The sequence below is a fragment of the Coenobita brevimanus genome, chromosome 6 (genome assembly GCF_032717465.1).
Source record: "Coenobita brevimanus isolate Jiangsu-jjx chromosome 6, ASM3271746v2, whole genome shotgun sequence".
NCBI classification, from domain to species: domain Eukaryota; kingdom Metazoa; phylum Arthropoda; class Malacostraca; order Decapoda; family Coenobitidae; genus Coenobita; species Coenobita brevimanus.
The window spans coordinates 56,413,486-56,436,504 of record NC_136959.1 but is presented as its reverse complement, the minus strand read 5'-3'; the positions used below and the strand labels follow the sequence as shown (position 1 = coordinate 56,436,504).

At 41.2% G+C, this 23,019-nt stretch overlaps 1 protein-coding gene across 1 annotated transcript in view; it reads right to left on the bottom strand.

The window, feature by feature from the left end:
• LOC145399841 (uncharacterized) overlaps positions 1-8,812 on the bottom strand; it is a 93,048-nt gene extending 84,236 nt beyond the window's left edge. Inside the window, exon 1 of the mRNA XM_080272414.1 lies at positions 8,660-8,812. Coding sequence (XP_080128540.1) covers positions 8,660-8,812 — 153 coding nt within the window. The remainder of the gene's footprint in view (positions 1-8,659) is intronic.
• Positions 8,813-23,019: the final 14,207 nt, after the last annotated feature.

The following is a 23,019-nucleotide window of genomic DNA, read 5'->3' as shown; positions in this document are numbered from 1 at the left end:
GTCAGTCAATGTACAGTGAGGTTGGCTGATGAGGAAATGGAAAATGTGAGTACGTTTTAGTACTTGAGTAGTGTGGTGAGTAAGGATGGAAGTGAGGAGGGTGAAGTGCTTGAAAGTGTACAGCAGGGAAGAAAGGTTGCTGGTTCCTTGAAGGCAGTGATAAGAAACAGGGAAGTGAGCATGGAAGCGAAAAAGTTATTATATGACACTATTGTGATATCAACTCTAACATATGGAAGTGAAGCTTGGACGTTGTTGGAGGGACATAAGTCAAGAGTGAGAGCAATGGAAATGAGTTATTTGAGAGGAGCCTGTGGAGCCACATGGAGAGACAGACTGACAAATGAGAATGTGAAGGAGCGTTGTGGTGTGGATGTGGATGTGATAGGAAGCATTAGGAGAAACACACTGAGGTGGTTTGGCCATGTGGAGAGGATGAAGAGGGAGAGACTTACGAGAAGAGTGTATGTGAGTGAGGTGGAGGGGGAGAGAGGGAGGGGAAGGACAAGGATGAGATGGAGGGATGGAGTGGAGAGGTATTTGAGAGAGGGGGGGGTGTGAACTGGGAGCAGGGCAGTGAAATGGCAAGGGATAGGGTGACGTGGAGGCGATTTGTTTGTGGCCACCCCGTATAAGGGCCTAAGCCGTCTGACAATAGATAGATAGACAGCATAACTTATGAAACAACTATGCTCACAAATAGAGACAAACTGGCAACTCTGACTCGCACCAGAACCACGGTAACATCAGGAATCAGTGAGAAACTTCTCAACTACCTAACTAGCAAATCCCACTTCTTAACAATACATATTTTATACATACAGTATACTCAACACTGATAAACATGTCTTTAATTTACCTTATAGTGGTAAACATTACTGAAATGGTCAGGCAGTCCAGACTACTTCTGGCTTTATTGGACTTTTTCTGATATACAATACAGTATAAGAATTTAGTCCAGTAGGTCATCGGCTCCGATAAAAGCAAATTCCAATCCACCGGTCTGTTATACTGAGATTTTACTGTATGTCTTAGCTGTGTTTTTCTATGTTAAAATTCATTTTCGTATATGATGCTGACCTCGTCATTGGAGGTGGATGTACCCAGATGTAAGCCAACGAATCATGGAAAGTCTAGCAGGTAACGTCATTGCAAGCGACTTTCAAATTGAGTTGTCAGGCCAGCTGACACTTTCTGCATAGGCTCAAGATTTTCCCCATGTTGATTATGACCTGGTGCATTATTCTGACCATGTCAGAACAAAAATGCGTTACTCAACCATGCATTACTCAAGGATTGACTGTACTACATTAACATGGGTTACAACACCTAACTCACTGGGCAGAACTCCTGTCACGGGCTGCTGTTCTATAAACACCATGCTAGGACACAGGGAAGCATATTAATAATGTAGTTAGGTAGAAATGTCAAAAATATTAGGTAAGGTTAAGTTAGGAAGCCGAATAATAAAGGGGCTGAAACAGCACCACGTGATCTCAGCACACGACACTGGTACCGTATATTATAGACATGTTAGGTCATATTAGCATAAAACAGATTACAGTACATTAGGTTTGAATAAATTAGGCTGGGTCACAAAAATTTAGATCTTGATAACACAGCACTGATAGGGGTAATTCCATATCAAAAATGGCATTCGAAGTTGGCATGTGTCTTCAGCAGCATCGGAAATTGTAAACATAGACTGCTTTTTAAATGCTATTTACTAAAAAAAAAAAAAAAAAAAAAAACATTTGAAAAAGCATTCAGAAAATACTCAAAGAATCATATGATTGGCTTAGGTAAAAAAAAAAAATAAATAAAAAAATAAAAAAATAAGGTGGTCCTATGCCCTCTTACACATCAACAGGCATTTAACTACCCTATTTAAAACTTAACAACCTACAAAACATGGCTGGTTATTACAGACCGAATTACTTAACAAGATTATAAACGTGACGATGTACCAAAACATTCACTGTACAATTTAATGAGCTCATTTAAGAGAATATCCCCTCCCCAAAATATTGCATCCCTGATACTGAAAGAGAATGACAAAACTAGGGCTGAGCTTGAAGTGGTAAAAGATGAGAATAATGAAGCTAAGAGGATGATAGAGCAGCTTGCAGAAATGTTAGATGGGAAGGAAGAAAGAAATGGAGTGAATGGAGATGAGGCAATACTGAACAGAAAGGAAGAAGAAACTAGAGTGAATGGAGATGAGGCAAATTTAAGAGAGGAACTTCAGAAAATAAAAAAGTGGATAAATGGAGTAGAGTCAAAGATTGATAACCTAAGTGGAAAATGGGACAAATTTAAAGAAAACTTTGAGGAGAAAATGTCAGAGAAAATTGAGGAAATGTTTGACGAAAGGGAAGACAGAGAAAAAAGAAAAAATAACATAATTATCAATGTGCCAGACAACTCAGAGGGTAGTGGACAGGAAAGAAAAGAATAGGAACTAGCAATACGTTTAGACCTAGTGGAAAATGAGCTCCAGACAGATGAAGTGAGTACTGAAGATGCTGTGAGGATAGGAAAGAGTGAAGACAGAGAGCCAGGAGGGAGGAAACCAAGACCACTCTTAGTAAAACTGTCAAGCACATATAAGAAATGGCAGGTGATAAAAATGAAAAGAAGCTGAAAGACCCAAGAATGAGGAATATAAGAAAATGTACATAGTCCCAAATTTAACACTGAAAGAGAGAGAAAAGGAAAAACAGCTGAGAGAACAACTGAAAGAAAAGGGAGACAAAGGAGAAAGAGGATGGTTCATCAGGAAAGGCAAACTAGTGAGAGAAAATTTTTAAGTCGGAAATGTGAAAAGGAGGAAGTTAATGATAAAAGAAAGTTAAGAAAAAAAAAGGCAGAACAGATATAATAGCAGGATTAATAGAGGGCATGAAAGAAAAAGACCTAGAAGGAGAAGTGAAATTCAAACTATTGAACATACAAGGATTAACAAAAGCAACGATGTTAGAAGCAGAAGGCATGTTAGAAAGATAGTATGACATAATCTGCCTAACAGAAAGACAACAGAAAATTAACAACATAAATGTAAGTGAATCAGTACACAAAATAGAAGAAATGAGGATGTTAAAGAAAAGAAAGGAGGAGGGTTAATGATAGTGTATAAGAGAAGGGGAAAGATTTTATTATGCAATCAGAAAACAAACTGCACAGACATAATATGTAAAGGGTGTAGTGGGGAAAGTGGAGATGGGTATACCAGTACTACTAGTATACTTCTCAGTGGAAAGTAAACAGGAAGATAAAATACGAAACACAGAAATTCAAAGAATAATAGGACAAATTTTCAATAATGGAAAAGATGAACCAATCATAGTGATGGGTGACTGTAATGGGCACCCAGGATTTATAGGCCGGCAAGGTGTAAATACGCAAAGGAAAAACAATAAGAGTGGTAATTAATGAACACAACCTAGTATTACTACACTGCAATGAAAAATGTGAAGGTACAGTGACCTGGAAAAGAGGAGAACAAGAATGTGTAATAGATCTAGTAATGGTAAACAGCAGAACGTATAAAATGTGTGGAAATATGAAAGTGGATGAAAATGGTGAAGAAATAGACCTGTCAGACCATAATCTTATTACAGTGAGTTTTAAAATAAAAGAAAATAAACTAAAGTTTGGAAAAGGTAGATGGGAGGAAAGAGAATACTATACAACAGATGAAGACACATTACAGAGGTTCAGGGAAGAAGTAGAAAATGAAGTTAAAAAAAACAAGGGTGGAACAGTAGAAAATTTCAATAAAATAATGAAAGAAGCCATAGCCAATGTACTGAAGAGGAAATATAGAAGGAAAGCAATAAATAGTGAAAGGAAAGAACCACCATGGGTAATGAAAGAAATTAGGCAAGAAATACAGAAACGTAAAATGATTAAAAGACAAATGAGAAATGAGCAGGACAAAGGAAGTAAACAGGAATTAAATAGAAGGTACCAAGAGCAAAAGAAAAAGTACAGGAAAAGGTAAAGACAGAAATGTTGAAACATGAGGAAAAGCTAACCATGGAAATAAAAAAAGGGGAAAATAAGAAGCTATGGGAAAATATAAATAAACTGAAACGAAAAGAGAGAATGGGTGAGTAAAGCAGTTGCCTGTATAATAGTGAAGGATCAGAGTAAGATATGGAGCAGAAAAGCACTGGTTGAGTACTGGGGAAAAATCTATGGGCAGTACCCAAATACAGTAAAAGAGGAATGGAACGAGGAAGAAAGACAAGACTACATAGAATCAATAGCAAATGATAATAGTGAAGAAGAAAGTGAAAAACAAGCATTCCTAATGATTCTCAGGGAACATATAGATGCTGTGTGACCAATAAATAAGAAAATTAAACCCAAGTAGCAGCTAGAGAGAACGTCAGCATAGGTGAAAGACTATGTAAGCAGTTTGAAATGTGGAAAAGCACCAGGACCTGATAGACTAAAACCAGACATGTATAAAGCCTTAGCCAAAAGTGATATATGCATACAGAAGCTTACAGAGAGTCTTAAGAAAGAAATTACAAGTCTAGAAAAGCCAAAGGAATGGAAGACCTCAAAAACAAAGATGGTACCAAAAGTGAAAAAAACAACAGCTCAAGATCTAAGACCCCTAGCAATGACCAATATATCCTACAAAAGGTTCATGTCACTAATGAGAGACAGAGTAGAACATTTGAGAGAAAATGAAGAAATACAAGAAACACAGGCAGGATTTACAAAGGGTGGAAGGACAGAGGATAATTTGTTCATACTACAGTATATGGTAGAAGAAAGTTACAGGAAGAAAAAACCCTTAATAGTAGTATCAACTGATTATAAAAAAGCTTTTGATTCAATAAGGAGAGAAGGACTAATTAAAACAATGAAAGAATATCAGATACACCCATATATAACATAGATGCCACAGAAAACATATATGCCTATAGTAGGACTCGCGTAAGTTTGCGGCTGTGGTGTGGCCCGCACCTGTGTACAATGGTGCCACGTTTCCCCAACTTGCGATGTGAAACGGAAGCTATTTATGTACAAGGCATCACAAATTCGATAAATTCAGATGAATAAAACTTACACTTGTGTATTTTGATGGATGAATCAACAGTAATCTTATTATGCATAAAATATTTATACAGTAACACAGAAACATGGCATACATATTGTACAGTGTTGCTAACAGAAATTGTAGTCACTTTTAATGGTTTTTAGTGTAGTTTTAGGGTGGGTAATAATATCACAGTTATGGATATAAGATAATGAGCCTGAAAAAAGAAATATGCCAATATCCAAAGTAAAAGAAATAATTCATATAATTCTTGTGAGTGGCAACACTGACACACCCAGTCTGGCCTAAGGTAAAGTACGTACCCCTCCATAGACCCAAGCATAGCTTGTACAGGTGTTGCTAGGGAAAAATGCTCACATTTACTGGCTTTTACCGTAATTTTAAGGGTGAGGAATAATCACATTTATAATCATAAGCTAATATGTAGGACAAAATAGTAGGCATATGCCAATACCCAAGTAAAAAAAAAAAAAACATTATTCACTCGCGAGCGCCAACACTTCCACACCCAGTCGATGGCCTTGACAGCATAGCTTCCTGGTGGTGACCTCGTGCCACATCCTTTATGTCCTTTGCACAGACACGGCAGACAACTGGAAGAATGCTGTGAGGCACGCAGAAAAACTGCAAGAGGATGATGAAAAGAGAGATGTGGTGATTGACCATTACATCGATTCTTTCACTATCACTCTCACATCTTCTGATGAGGATACATCTTAACTCTTCTATCCTCTTTTTCGCACTTTTCTTCCTCATGTTTCTCTTCCATCTTTTTCTTCTGTTTTTCTGCCTTCTGTGAGGGATAGAGGAATAGGCCTATTGGGGACACCTCTTAAAAAAAAGCGCGCCAAGACAAATACCTCAAGGGTGGTGTGGAAATGATGTCAAATTTACAATATATACAATATTATGTAAAAGAAAATATCCAAAATGTCTCTTGCAATAAAAGAGAGAGAGAGAGAGAGAGAGAGAGAGGCAGGAGAGGGGCAAGGTTGAATGCATTGTCGGCATGATGGGGGGTGGTGGTGGTGGAGGCATTGTCAGGCTGAGAAAGAGATGGAGGAAGGGGAAAGAGAATGAATGAATGAAAATCAATCATGGTACTGCAATAACGGGTCATCTGTCGCCGTATACAAAAAAGATAAATATCACTAAATATAACAAAACCAAATTAACAAATGAAAGCACAATTATAAACAACTTATAAAAGAATCAAAAGTACTCAGGGTGGCTCACATCTCCCGCCAGGAGAGAGAGAGAGAGAGAGAGAGAGATAACGGTATAGAAAACGTGGCAACACTGTACACAGGTGCGGGCCACACCACAGCCGCAAATTTACGTGAGTCCTACTATAATTAAAACAATGAAAGAATATCAGATACACCCATATATATTATAGATGCCATAGCAAACATATATGGAGGTGACATGACAAAAATTGAGCTTAGCGGAGAAATCAACGAGGAAATGGAAATAACTAGTGGGATAAGGCAGGGGTGCCCAGCATCAACGCTACTTTTCAAGCTAATCACATACCATGCATGATCACAAAAAGCATTAAAGAGAGGGGAACAGGATTTAAGAATGAAGTGACCTCTCCTTTTTGCGTCCAATCCTGGACTATGGGGCTCAATGATGGTCCCCTTACCTGACGAGAGACATCCAGACTCTCGAGAAGATCCAAAGGGCGACAAGACTAGTGCCAAATATAAAGCACCTGCTCTATGAAAATAGATGCAAGGAACTAGGTCTCCGGACACTTCAAGAAAGAAGAGTCAGGAGGGACATGATAGAGATGTACAAGCTGCTGCATGGCTTCGAGGATGTCCCCTATTCCAGATTCTAAAAGAACACCAACAATCTGCAAGGACACTCCCTGAAATTAGCAAAACCATTGGCGGACATCCCTGAAAGGAAACTGGTTCGCCATCCAGGTTATAGACAATTGGAATGCACTCCCAGAGAGTGTGGTAAGCGCGCCTACAATAGCCACCTTCAAAAGTCGTTATGATAAACATGTCAATAATAGGGATATAGTACTGGCTGACATGTCTTAAGAGGTGGGGATCAACACAAAAGGCCATCTTCTTAATTCCCCACTATCTGTTCATAGGTAAGAGTAAATGGACTGTATTACGCCGATGATGGACTACTGGTGGCAGAAAGTATAGAAGAGGCAAAAATCAATATAAGAACACAGTATTATAAGAAGCAAGTGAAAAGTATGGACTGAAAATTAATAAGGACAAAAGTAATGTAATAATATGTAACATGACAGAACAACCAGATAAAATGGAAGGAACAGAGGTAGTGAACAACATAAAATATCTAGGAATGAGAACAGAAAATAAAAGAAATATGTATAAAGTGCAAAAACAGAAAAGTTTAGAAAAAGCAGAAAGAATGGCAAACACAACATATTCAGTAATTCTAAGAAGTTGTAATAAAATGAAAATTGGGAAAACTTTCTGGAAGAGCATTGTGCTCACATCAATACTGTCTGGAAGCAGTAACATAACTTATACAGAAAGTGACATAGACAAATTACAGAAAACACAAAACAGAGTTTTCCGGCAGATCTTAGGAGCTCCAAAATATATTCCAGTATGTGCAATGACAAGGGAAATGGAAGCCTCAATGATGAGGACAAGAATAATGAAAGAAAAACTAAATTACATGAAGCACATTAAAGATGGAAAAAACCTGCTAAAAACAATTCTGAGAGAAATACAGGAAAAAGGAAACCATGAATGGTTAAAAACAGCTAGGAAATATATGGAAGAACTTAACCAGCACTGACAGAGTAACAAAGAAGCAGATTATGGAAAGGACAAGAAAACTGATACAGAAAAATGGAAAGAAGACATGGCAAGTAAGATAAGTTTGTATATGTACAGGGAAAGGAAGGGAGATATAAAAGAAAAAACAATCTATGAAAACTACCCATCAGTGACATTATTTTAAACAAAAACAAACACATTACAGCTGAAAGACAGAAATAGACAGACAGATGGGCAAACAGAGTGTACGTTATGTGGTGCTGAGACAGAAGATATCAAACATTTCATATTAGCATGTCCAGGACTACAAACTGAAAGACAAAAAGTCACAGAACTACAGCAGCCATACCAGGAAAATGAAACTCAAATAACTGAAATTTTTTTACTTGGCAAAAGGAGAATGAAAGAGAAAAAGGAAGTACTGTACTTCATCAGATGTGGACTAGAAGACAGAAGAGGATAAAAGAAGAAGAAGAAAGACAACTCAGAGAAGAGTAAAGAAAAAGTAGGTGACGTTGCAAAGGCAATACCTCCGACAACACCTGAACCTGTACATCAAGGCAAAAAGTTTTCCCTAACTTCAACGGTTGTCCGAGAGCACTCTTACAGCAATGACTAGTGAACATAAAAAATCTGGAGAGAGAGAGAGAGCATAATCAGCAGTGAAGCACAAAAATCAAGCAACAGAAAAAGGGGCCCCCAACAATAACGTAAGTTACGGTATGAAATTAATGGTCAAGTTTTGCTCTTGACACATACACAAATTGCAAATCTAAAACATAAACAACGGGCTACCGCTTACACTGGGTTTTATGAAGCAGTTGTCTTGATTGACCATTTTGAATCTATTGTCGATTACATCAAAGGGATCAATCTCATGATACTCAAACTGGGCCAGGATCACTCCCACCGTGGCGGCCAAGTACCACCCAACGAACCGCTTCACCACCCTCATCTCGCCTTTTCATGCTCGACGTGCACTCATGAATTAAAAGAATATCCAGCTCCTGAGGTAAGACTGCAGTCGAGTTTGCTTCCGTCCTTGCGCACGACCACACCTTCAGAAATGGCGTTTGTTTTTACTTGCGATGCGCCCTGCGATGCGATGTTGTTTTTTCAACGGGCCCTTATTGTTTCGTTATTCATTATATATTTAGTCACTGAACGCCTTTCCCTTCTTTTTACCTCCTTAATCATCATTTACGTAACCTTGTAACTGTACTTGACCTATATTAAATCAGTGATCACAGAACAAATGCAAAGCGAGATGTCTCTGCATTAAAATCTCCCTGATACAACTGTCGTAGCTGGGTACTTTCACAAACATGCAGGTATGTCTAGTAATAATATGTGTGGCAAAATAGGCCCACATCATAGGAAAGCACAAGTAGCCAGTCATAAGCATTAAACCACATTCCATTTTCAGGAGGTTTACAGACCAGTTGCATATTGCAACTTCTCTAGCCTGTGTCTGTGTCATCGGCTCGTCATTCTCAAGAGTTATATTAAGCTAGTTGGCACGCTGTTTTCAACACAGTTTTATAATTTATGCATAATTCCAATAATATGGTTTTGTCATGGCGGTGTATATTGTCTTTATTTTTGTATATACTGTATAAATTTAAAGATAATTTACGGAGCTGAAAATTACATTTATTGAGTTCCATAGAGGATCAAACGTTACTATCCACTTGCCATCGTGACAAATGAAAATTAATATAATATCTCTGGACGTCCTAAGTAAATTAAAATAAACAGATAGCTGGGTAGACAGGTAGATTAGGTACGCAGGTGTGTACGCATGTGGGTGGGTAGACAAAGGTGATGGTGGGTTGGAAGTAGGACAGGTGTGGTGAAGAGCGGTAAGCCGAAAAGGACAAGGAAGAGGTGGTGGTATGAGAGTGTAAAAAGAAGCATGGGAGGAGTACAAGAACAAGCAGAAGGATGTAGACAAAGCAGGAAGAGCTGGAGACAAGAAATAGTGAAGGAAGTGGGCGCTAAAGGAAAAGAAAGGGGCAGAGAACTGTATGATTTCCTAAGGGAAGAGGACAGGAAAGAACAAGTGAGAATTTAACTGAATAATGAATTCCTAGTGACAGAAATCAAAGACCATGTGGCACTAATTCAAAGATATATGACTGGCAATGGAACAGAAATGGGAATGATACAGTTGTTTTGGGGTATAAGTAAAATGCAGTATAGTATCACCGAGGGCAACCCAACACCCCCAGAAGGAGCCCACAGAGGAGCATATACAGCGCGACTGGACTCTGGGTGACAGGGCCATAAGTACACCCGGGTTGCGCGCTCCTATGACCCAGAGCTCGCCTGCCGCCACCATAGCAGGAAAGCGAGACTACTTTCTAGGCGAGCTGACCACCGACAACCACAGGGTGGAGCTATTACTCTAGCTCCATTCAGCACCCCTGAGACGGCCAGTAGTTGCTCAACCCTCCTACAGGAGACGGCCTGCAGCCGCTGTGGAAGTAACGAGGAGATGGCTGGTAGCCGCTCCCGCCTTTGTCAGGAGATGGCCTGAAGCTGCTCTGAAGGTGCCCTAGATGAGACGGCCGGTAGCCGGTCGACCCTCCTACAGGAGACGGCCTGCAACCGCTCCGGAGGTAACGAGGAGACAGCCGGTAGCTGCTCCCGCCTTCATCAGGAGATGGCCTGTAGCTGCTCTGAGGGTGTCCCTCAAGAGAAGGCCGGTAGCCGCTCGACCCTCCTACAGGAAACGACCTGCAGCCGCCCCAGAGGTAATGAGGAGATGGCCGGTAACCGCTACCGCCTTCATCAGGAGACACCGGTAGCCGATTCGAAGGTGCCCCTCGAGAGGCAGCCTGTAGCCGCTTGACCCTCCTACAGGAGACGGCCTGCAGCCACTCCAGAGGTAATGAGGAGACGCCCGGTAGCCGCCCCTGCCTTCGTCAGGAGACGGCTGGTAGCCGCTCTCGCCTTCGTCAGGAGACAGCCGGTAGCCGCTCCAAAGGTGCCCTTGAGTAGGCCTGTAGCCGCTCCCTTCCCCAGGCCACGGCCAGTAGCCGGGCCCCATGGCAGGAGACGGCCAGTAACCGCTCCTCCATCAGGTGCTGACCCCTGCCCACCAACCTACGACCCAGAGGGAGACCCCAGCCTGGAGGAGTATTGGAGAGGCCTCGTAACTACCACCAGGCCCTTCTCACTACAGCCGGTTTCTGAGAGGACCTGCCTGACGGAGGCCAACGCTGCAGCCCACTCCTGACGGCGTCCCCAACCGCCGGAGACTGCAGCCCCCAGGACCTCCGGGCCACCCCCAGGACCCCCAAGTGGGACATCCCTTCACCCCGATGCCGGAGATCTTCAACCTCCATCAGGCGCCTGAGCAAGAAGTTCAGGCAGCTGTTTGGCCCCATCCACCCTGGGCCCTGAAAGCGTGGGACCCTTCGTCACCAGTAGCCCCGGTCGAGAGAAGACGCCCCTACTCGTGATCCCGTGGCCCCTGAATACGGAGGTCCCTGGTGAAGCTCAGCCCCGTCAGTAGTGAGGCTGAGCCATTCCCGGCACCCTTGTACCTGCCCAGTCCTGAAAGTGAGTGAAAGTGAAAGCACCGTATTCGTGACCTAGTGAAACAAGGGCAGAACAGTGAGTTATTAGAAAATGGAAAGCCAGTGGGAAAGCATCAGTAATAATTTAAAAGAGAAGTGGAATAAGTAAGATAACAGTGAAACAGTGAACACGGCAAGGCAGTGAAATAAGGGTCTGTCTCTAGTGCACACGTTACCATATATAGTGACTCCGCCTTGCATTAAGATCATACAGAGGCCCCATTGCATCAGTAATAATTAACGACACGACAGACAAACTAGTTAGCCTGCCAGCAGTGGAAAATAATGTCACAAACTCCACCAGCACACAGAACCTAGACTTTCCCAAATAGTTGTGTTTAGCTTCACTGCCCTAAATGCTATTCACCTTACCCGACCTTGTCCTAAACAGTATCCTGTGCGATACTAACACCCGATATCTAAGCCTTAAAATTATAATTGTTCAGCATAACTGTATTTGTGACATCTCCCCGATCCGCTATAGAATTTAGCAATACACATGTAAGGCTGTTGCCTCGAGTTTTTGTGTTCTGCCTCTCTCTCTTATTTGTCTAAGCTCCGGTCTAGAAAGAGAACCCAGCTACACACTAGGCGTTACAGGGACGGGACGCCGACCCTAAAACACCTAGCATTACAATAAGTAAATAATAAGAAATTGATAGGTTGGCAGGTGGGTTGGCAGGTAGGTCGTTTGAGTGACAGGTAGTCAGATGGACAGGAAGATGAGTTGATAGGAAGGTTGTCCGTAAGAACTGCAGGTGGATTGATGGGTTGGTATTGTACGAGGCATGTGGGTTCATAAATAAGCAGGTGGGTTGGCAAGTTGGCTGGTAGGGAAGTGGGTTGTAGGAATGTAGGTGGATTGATAGAAATGCAGGTGGGTTGGTAGGTGGGTAGATGTGTTGATAGGTAGGATGATGAACTGACAGGTAGGCAGGCAGGTTAGTGGGTAGGATTTTGAGGAAAGTGAGTTAACTGTCAGGCAGGCGGGTCAATAAGCTGGCATTTGGGTTGGTAGGTAGGAAGTTGGGTTAATAGGTAGGCAGCTGGGTTGATCAGTGTCAGTGGGCTGATGGGTAGGTCAGAGGATTGGCAGGCAGTCAGGTCGATGGCCCAGTACAAAGATTCCCAAATAAAGGGGAATTCCCTGCTGGAGGGAACAGTTAGACATTTAGGGAGGGGCGGGGTTATTGGATTGGAAGGTTAGGTTGGTATGCTCCCTATACCTGGTAGGTAGGCAGGTAGGTTAATAGGTCAGTGGGTTGATAGATGAGCAGATGCATTGGTATGTAAGTCAGTGGGTTGATAGATGAGCAGATGCATTGGTATGTAAGTCAGTGGGTTGATAGATGAGCAGATGCATTGGTATGTAAGTCAGTGGGTTGATAGATGAGCAGATGCATTGGTATGTAAGTCAGTGGGTTGATAGATGAGCAGATGCATTGGTATGTAAGTCAGTGGGTTGATAGATGAGCAGATGCATTGGTATGTAAGTCAGTGGGTTGATAGATGAGCAGATGCATTGGTATGTAAGTCAGTGGGTTGGTAAGTAGGCTGAGATGTAGGATAGGCTACCGCAGGTGAACTGATAGGTTGGCAGGTGGGTTGGCAATTATAGGTAAATGAATGGGTTGGTAGACAGACCAAGAGGTATGAGAGGTGAGCTGATAGGCAGGTGGGTTGACAGGCAAACAGGTGGGTTGACAGTTAAGCAGGTGGACTGGCAGATCAGTTGATAGGAAGGCAAGTGGGTTGGTTGGTGGGTAGGCAAGTTGGCTTGGGAGGTTGGTCGGTTGGAGACAGGTCAGTGGGATGATAGGTAGGTAGGTTCATTGGGATGTAGGAAGGAAGGTTGGTAGGTTGGTAAGCAGGTGGTTTGACGGGGTATGCAGTGGGGAGGTTTGGTGGCAGACAGGTGGCTTGGTAGGTTGGTGGCAAGTGCTTTGATATTAAGGTAGGTGGGTTGATAGGTAGGCAGGTGGTTTGGTAGGCAGGTGGGTCGATAGGTATGCAGGTAGATTGGCAGGTACCTGCAGAAGTAAGACGTAATATTAATAATAGCTGTGGTAGTACCAGTAGTTGTGTAGCAGCAGCAGTAGTAGTAGGTCTACTCATAAAGCTGTAGTAATAGTAGTAGTTGTGCAATAGTAGTTGTAGCACAACTAGTAGCTATTAATAGTTGTCATATTAGTAGTGCAGTATTTGTTTAGTGGTTGTTGAAGTTTAGTAGTAATTGTAGTTGTAACCCCAGGTTTAGCTGGATGTGAACCCAGTGGACTGGAAACTGAAGGTTCCCTTCTGCAGCTCACCATCTTTCTTTATGGAAACAGGAAGGATTTTCATGTGCATAACTGGGCAGCTCCACTGCCTGGCTATATTGGTGCCATTAAGTGATAACATCCCTCTCCAGCAGTAACTAGGAAGGTAAGTAGGTGGGTTTGATAGACAGCCAGGTGGACTGATAGCTAAGCAGGTTGTTTGTAGGTAAGTAGGTAAGTTAACAGGTATCAAGAGTGATTGGCAGGGAGGCAGGTGGTTAAGACAAATCCAGGTGTGTTGATAGGCTGAACGGTGGGTTGATAGGCAACTGGATTGATTGGTAGGAAAGTAGGTGATAGGCAGGCATCTTTTTTTTATTGGTAGGCAGGTTGGTTGATAGGAAGACAAATAGGTTAATACACAGGCAGGTGAAGGTGGGCTGGTAGGTAGTCATGGTCATTGGCGAATATAGGAAGGTAAGTAGGTAGGTGGGTTGATGGGTAGGTAATTGGATTGATAAGAAGGCAGGTTGGTTAATAGGTTGCCAATATGATTTAGATAATACACTATAATAATAATAATAATAATAATAATAATAATAATAATAATAATAATTGTGTGGTAGGTGGGGGCGCTCAGCATCCACTCACTCAATGTAGTGCTGCTCTCGGGTGTCTGACCTGTCCTCTCCTCCATCCTCCTTTCCTTCCATCTTCTTCTGTCTTTCTTTCCTCATCTTTCTGCCTGCGGGTGACTTTACACTCCCTCTTCTGTCTTTCATTTCTTCATTCTTTCCTCTTCCTTCTGCCTGTGGGTGACTCTACACTGAGTGACAAGCCAAATGGTTTCCTGTACACCAGGAAACCATTTACAACGCTGGGTGGTAACCATATAACTATATTTTGGTGCCTGGTGGTTTAGTGGGTAATTATTGTGCTCCAATCGGATTGAGCCGGTGAAGGTTTATATCTAAGGAGTGATTGGGGTTTATTGCTCCCGTAATGCCACTCAGGGATGAGGGAGGCTGGTTACTCATCTTAAATGTCAGGACCAACTGCCTAGCCCTGGGCTCCTACGCTCCTCATAAGGCAAAGTAGGACTGGATGATGGATGGATGGATGAATAATAATAATAATAATAATAATAATTATAATAATAATAAAGTAATATCTTTTACAGGGATGCAAACTGTTGAGAAGGCAGCTGGGTTATATATACCAGTAGCAAGGGATGTGGTTTGGCAGATGAGTTGGTAGGGTAGATGGTGAGTTGACAAGATGGCAGGTGGGTTGATAGGCAGGCAGAAGGGTTTATAGTTGGGTAAATGCATTGGCTGAGAAGCAGGTGAGATGATAGGTAGGTTGGCTGGCAGGTAGGTTGATGGGTAGGCAGATGGGTTTGTAATTGGGTAAAAGCATTGGCAGAGAGGCAGGTGAGATGACAGGTAGGTTGGCTGGCAAGTGGGTTGATGGGTAGGCAGATGGGTTTGCAGCTGGGTAAAAGCATTGGTAGAGAGGCTGTTGAGATGATAGGTAGGTTGGCTGGTAGATGGGTTGATGGGTAGGCAGATGGGTTTATAGTTGGATAAAAGCACTGGCAGAGAGACGAGTGAGATGATAGACAGATTGGTAAGTTGGTCTATCAATCTATACCCAGGCGCCTCAATCCCTCCTCCCAGCTCACACACCCCTCTCACACACCCCTCTCACACATACCTCTCCACTCCATCCCTCCAGCTCATCCTCAGGCTCCTCCTCCCTCTCCCCCCTCCACCTCACTCCAATACACTCTCCTCATTAGTCTCTCACTATCCTCTCAAAGTGGCTAAACCACCTCAGTAAATTTCTCCTTGTGTTTTCTATTACATCCCAATCCACACCACAATGCTCGTTCACTTCCTCATTTTTCAGTCTGGCTCGCCATGTAACTCCACGTGCTCCTCGCAGATAACTCATTTCCATTGCTCTCACACTTGACTTGTGTCCTTCCAACAAGTCCAAGCTTCACTTCCATACGTTGGAGTTGGTATCACAATACTATCATGCAGCGTCTTTTTTAATTCCATGCTCACTTCCCTATTCCTTATCACTGCTTTAAAAAAACCAGCAACCTATCTTTGCTGCTGTACCCATTCAAGGACTTTATCCTCTAAACTTCCTTCCTTACTCATCACACTACCCAAGTACTTAAATGCACACACATTTTCCATTTCCTCACCATCCAACCTCACTGCCTTTAGTGACTTCATTTCTCTCGAAAACTACAACTTTACTCTTTCTTACATTAGCCTTTAGATTCCGTATCTTACACACCATCCCAAACACATTCACCAAGCCTTTCAGTTTCCCTTTGTCCTCACTTCACAATACAGTATCATTTGCAAACAACAGAACAGGAAGCTTCCAAATGCTGTCCTCTCTCATTAGGGCTGCTCCAACATCCACTGCCCAACCTTGTATCTCATTTATACCTCCATCCATATACAAACTGAACAGCCATGGAGATATGACACATCCTTGTTTCAATCTAGTATTCGGACAGAAAAATTCACTCGGTTCTTCACTCACACGCACTGCAGCTTTAGCGCTCTCGTACATGCTCTTTGTGGTATTCCATTTATTCCACATACAGTATTCTTTTTTCCACATTCCTTGTCTACCCATTTTGTCATATGCTTTCTCTAAATCCATGAAGGGCACATACTTCTTTCCCTTTTCTAGAAACTTTTCTGCTAGAGACCTTAGGATGAATATCTGATCAACACAACCTCTTCCCTTCCTAAATCCTCCCTGTTCTTCTCCAACTAATTCCTCAGTTATTTCCCTGACTGTCACTGAGTATCCTACCTTATACGCCCTCTTAGATGCTCTTCGTGGCTTTCCATTTACTCCACATTTTTTTGTTTTTCAAATTCCTTGTCTATCCATTCTGTCATATGCTTTCTCCAAATCCATGAAGGCCACATACTTCTTTCCCTTTTCTAGAAACTTTTCAACTGAAGACCTTGGGAGGAATATCTGACCTACACAACCTCTCCCCTCCCTGTTCTTCTCCAACTAATTCCTGTTTCCTTGACTCTGTCACTGAGTATCCTACCTTATGCTTCTCCTATTACACTACAGAGTCAAATACCCTAAGGATTACCACACACTTCTTTTTCTCCTTTTCCTTTGTACGGGGGAATATTTATACCTGACTTTCAATTCTCCAGGACTCTGTCTTCCTCTCAGACCAACCTACATTTCTTCCATATCCACTCCACTACTATATCTCCTCCATGCTTCACCATTTCACCACACTCCATCCATTCCTGGGGCTTTCCCCATTCTGACTTTCTTTGTTGCTTCCACTGCCTACTGATCTCTTTCTCCCTTCTCATCTCCCTCCTTCTTCCAGCCATTTATATTTGCACTGCTTTCATTCTCTATGTTTAACAATTCCTTAAACTGCCCTCTCCATCTGCTCACTCTTTCTCCCTTCTCCACTAGCAATCTACCATTTTTATCTTTCACTCCCCTACTACCTTCTTTACTATCCTGTCCAACTCTGTTCACCTCCTTCCAGAACATTTTCTTTCACTCCCTCCACTTTACACTCAAATTCCTTCCGAATTCCTCATCCACTGTCTTATTAATCTCATCACCTTTTTCTTCTCTACATATAACTCTCCATTCCATCTCCCAACTTCATGCCTCTGCTTCCCATCCACACACTGCATACGCTTTTCATTTCACCATGCTGTTCCTTGCATCCCTTTTCGTCTTCTCTTCACCCCACAGAGCACCTCACATGCTGTACAGATTTCTTCTGTGAATATCTTGCACACACCTTCCACCTTCCTCATGTGCTCCAAATCATATTACCCAATCGCTCCTCCACTTCTTTCTTATATTCTGCCTTTTTTTCATCCTCTTGCAATCATTCTGCCCTCTTTGTACGGACTATTTCCTCCTACCTTTCTCTCCTATTTATCCATCGCATTTGTACCTTGACTTTCACCACCACCAAGTCGTGGTCAGAAAGTCCACTCCTCCAACCACTGCATGCTCTCACATCCGGTGCATACTTTCTCATTCTCTCATCAACACACACATTATCAAGCACTGCCTTTCGTTCATTCAGTTCACCACCCACCCTTCTCATCACCCATCTTGTATACATGTGGTTTCGTTCATTCAGGTCACCATCCATCCTCATCACTCACCTTGTATACATGTGGATTATTTTGTGCCTAAATAAGATATTGGCTATCACCAACCCCCTCCCTGCTCAAATGTCCACTAGAGTGCTACCATTCTCATCCACTTCTGCAGGTACACCCCACTCGCCAACAGCTCCATCCACCTTCATATTCCCTTCTTTTCCATTCATATCTCCAAGCAAAAAATCTCTATCCTCTCTCCTCTCAAACATTTCCATGCATGCTTCCACATTTGTCCAGAACTCTTTCCTTCACTCTGCTTGCACAGTCTACCATCTGCATTTATACACTCACAATCACCCGCACACAATCCTTGAACCAACTGATCCATACTATCTCATATTCTCCTTCCATCTCTTGCACACAACAATACATACACCCTCATTTTCCCTCATTCTCACCTACTCCCAGACAAATACCCAATCTCTTCTCCCACACTCACCTGTCTATTTGGACTCAGTCAATCCACATTTGTCCACTTATGCACACTCAAGCACCCCAACAATCTCTCTTTCACCTCATCATTCGCACCCCTCACATTCCACATTGAAATCCGCACCATGTCCTTTGTACAGTCCTTGTTCGTCACGTCACACAGTCTTGGTCCAAGGCATTTTGTCTGTCTTTATAGGTAGTTGTTTTCCAGAGGGACACTAACCCTCCACCAACCCACTTGTTGACACGTAGGGAGCATGTATTGCCTGGTTATAAAGCTGCCACCCAGCGTATTTAATTATTTCCTGTCTTACAGGAAATCATTTGGCTTGTCACTCAATGTAGAGTCACTCTAGAGTACGGTAGCACTAGACTAAGTGGGTGGAAGATGGGCGCCCCCACCTACCACTGTAGGTTGGTGATCTAATGTATTTAGCGAGTGACAGGGTTGGGATGTATAAGATGGCTATCCAGAAATATGGAGCCCATTGGTAGGATAAACACAAATCACCAAAATTCATTAGCTTTTATTTCATACAAACACTGACATCCATACAGTTACTCTGCTCTATTTACAAATGTATACATGTATAGCATATATATATATTTATATTACATATATATTACATATATTATCTTTTTAATATATATAATATATACATTACATATTCTGTATTTGCAGGCTAGTCTAGGTTTATAAATTTGATACAGCTGAGGGCACTCTGAAATTTTACCTATTAAGTAATGACGTCTTTTTATCATTGATAACACACAAAGCCAGTGAAGCTGTCTAATGTAGTGTCAGGACTAAATGGTGTACAGTATTACAAAAGTTGAAAAATGGGGGATTAACTTGTCTGTCTTAAAAGTCTGTGTATAAAGCTTGTTGTATGGCGAGTGCCCATGAAGTGATGCATGTACATAAGCTCAGTACCTTACCCCCCCAAAACGTACGATTTGGAAGTATCATCTGAATGGAGCACTGCCATCCACCCCACACAAGGGTACGTGTTGGGGCTAAAAAAATCTGAAGCCACCTAATATACTTTGAATCCAAGTGTGACGAATGATGACAAAAAACGAATAGCTATGGGAAGTGTAATACTGCTGTGTAGACTCAACAAAAGGTCATCACAAGAAAGAGCTTATGATATCTGGATGCCGAGTATTCATGAAATCTGTAGCATTCAACTAGTTACAGGATTTGTAAATGTCTTTCCACAGGACTTCATAGGACTTGAACTAACTTAAGAGAGAGAGAGAAAAAATGTAAATGTGATACAACAACTTGTACAGAATGGATACTAGGTTACAGTTAAGTGAAGGTTTAATCTGCTAACAATGGACAGTTATGTTAAACTTGAAGCCAAAAAGGGGTAGGGGGATATGAATATGAAGAAGTGATCTGTAGGGTTCTATTATGGGGGGGGGGGGGAACTGACACTGTGCTTGATGAATGATGGTGTTGCAGAATGCCTATTCAAAGAAAGAGATGCATTAGAAAAGAAGGGATACATGGACACAAATGATCAAAAAATTGTTATTACAAAAACTGTGAGTTCGGTGTTTTTGAAAGCATGTACTGTGGTAAAAAAAAAAAAAAAAAAAAAAAAAAAAAAAAAACTTATGGACATATTTTTGTTATGAAAAAGTCATGTATGCTATGGCTGACAGCAGACAAACTGCAGAAATACTGAAAGAATGGAAAACACACATTCGTTTTCTTCATCAGTGTCTGTCATGGCTATTTATACAAAACTGCTCTATGAATCATAATGAGGGCAAGATGTTATGTGAGTTTAACCTTGCTAGATATGAGTATGCCTGAGTATACTGCACAAGCCACAGAGTTGAGTTTTATCACCAGTTTAGTGCAGCTGTGTTTATCTTGTTCACCCGGTGGGCAGTTGGAAGACAGTGAAGTCCCACATTACCATGCCAGACGTGAACAGATCTACGTCTCTCTCTACATTCGTGGGGCATGTTTCTTCAATGAACCCAACTAATACAGCCTCTAAAAAATATAACCATACACAGGACTTGAGTTTAACACCATGAGGGAAGGGGTAGAAGAGGGGGATATACAGCACGAAAACCACACAACCTGCAACCCTACGATCTCTCCAGATTGCTCAAAATTGTTACTAAACTCCACTACCTTCTAGTCCAGAGAGAGTTCTAAGTAGAACACAGAATCCAGTACCTAAGATTTCCATCCACATTTTTTAATGCATTTCAGTTACTTTTTAATAATTGAGTGGGATGTCACGGAATTCTTACTACCCACTGGATCAGCATTTTATATTTTCTAAAAGGTTGTGTGATGGTGATTTGTGACATGACTGAAGTGAGGGGAAGCTTCCAATCTATGCTGCATGGCACTCTGATCTGGGAAGGGAGTTCCCCCGTCACTAAAGTCCTTATGGTAACTACTATTGCCATTTCAATACATGGAGTCTAAGTATTCCTACAGACACCAATAAGATGTACTCTGGAGAAAATACTACAGGCAATACAGTATAACTGTACAGTAAATCACACATATTCCAAACCCAATAAAGCTGGTGTGTTAATCAAATATAACCCTGTCCAAAACACAGTACAGTGTTACTGATTGCAAACATAAAGTACTACTTTATGGGCAACCTTTACAAATGTAATTCCTCTGCCCATAATCATTAAGTTTCAAGAGCTTTACTATGTACAGAACACACTAAGAGCTTAAGTAAACTATACTGTACACCCAAAACATGAGTCAGTGTGCTGGAGGTACCATGGCTGTATCTATGGAACACGAGGATAAAGAGGATTTACTGTACACAACCATATTACTCTGTATTCAAATTACCTGTAGAAATGCATGAATATTTATATTTTTGTATTGCAAAAATATATGAAATAAATGATTAAAATATAGTACAGGTAGCCTGATAATGTAACCAAATCTCAAAAACAAACGCATCACTGAATCTTATGCCGGGTAAAACTAATATAGCCTTACCCTGACATCACAACACTGCAGGCAGAGGTTCCTATGGTCTATATCTACACAAGGAGCCATTTAATTATATCCCATTTGATTCTGATTCTACGTGGACAAGTGCCTAGTGGGGAGGGAAGGGGTTAAATTACAATGGGGCACTTCAGCTCAATGAACAACCAGTATTGTGAGCAATCAACTGGTGTTGCAGTGTTTCTCATCCCAGTTTTTTTAAGTAAGGACTACAATCCACTTTAATACAGTACAGATACACTGTACATACTGTACTTACTCACAGTCTAATAACTGGCGATCATTCACTGGATTGAAGGAAGGTACTGTGAATTTATCAGTGGCTGTCAGGGAGCTGGCAAGCAATGCGAATTGTAATACATCCTGCTTCCACAAGAATCACGGCACATTTATTTACTAGTGGTATTCACAACAACCCTACCAAAATAGAACATTTATATTCTAGAACTCTGTATACCATAACCTAACAGTCTTTAATTATATTCATAACTCTGTAAACCTAGTGCTTCCTTAACTGTAGTTATTTATAGCGTGTGACATTATCGTCAACTTAACAAGCCAGTGAGCAAAATTAAGCAACAATGAATTCTTGGCAGAAGTGTCTATATATATATATATATATATATATATATATATATATATACTTTATATATATATGTATATACATACATACATACATATATATATATATATATATATATATATATATATATATATATATGGTCATCATATTTATAATATATATATTATATGCAATAACAAAGGGGACTTTCTTCATATTGGCATCCCCAGATATACACATCTTGTAATATTGCTCAATGGAAAGGTGTGGATCGACAGCCCACGGCAAAAGGAATGCAGGTGACACTTTCCTGCGAGGATATGCAAAACATCACCACAGTTTGGCAGTCAACACTGCACCCAAAATACAAGAGGGAGGAATGGGAAGGGAGGCACGACTGAGAGGGAAGTGCAAAGTTACTGTATTGTACAGGAGCAATTTGCCATCCCATCTACCATCTCTTGAAATTTATTAATTGATCTGCCAGCACACGATGATTTTCTTGTAATGACAATAAATGACGGCATTTGTTCTCATTCCAAGCAATGTACAATGTTTTGGTAACCGTGCTGCCATCTGGAAACAAATGAACAATACAGTAACATATGATACAAAACAGCATGGCAAAAAGCAATGACACCAATATCATATACTGTATAAGCAAAACTATGAAACTACATACCTCCATTCATAAGCTGTCTATGCACTGCATTTCATTTTTTTGGCATTTTTATTTTGTGGCTATTTCTATGTTCTTACGCACACAGTGGAGGGGGAACAGCTTCCATCGCTAACTAAAATATCTAACAACAACTAAAGGAACTGCAGAAGACAAAACATTAGTTTCTTTAATCATGAATATAACATTATTGTTAGACCCATGTTTTGCACCTGTTCACTTAATTTACTAGTTGCTGTTCAACACTGCACCATATAGTGGAAGAAATCATGATGACTGATGACTGGGAAAATTAATGGGATACTGGCAGTCAACAAACTGAGGCAAAGTTTTCAAAAACATTAATTTAAAAAATATACAGACTTTCATAAGTGATATACTGTATTTGCATCTCTTACCAACTTAAATACCAACAGAAATACTTAAAAA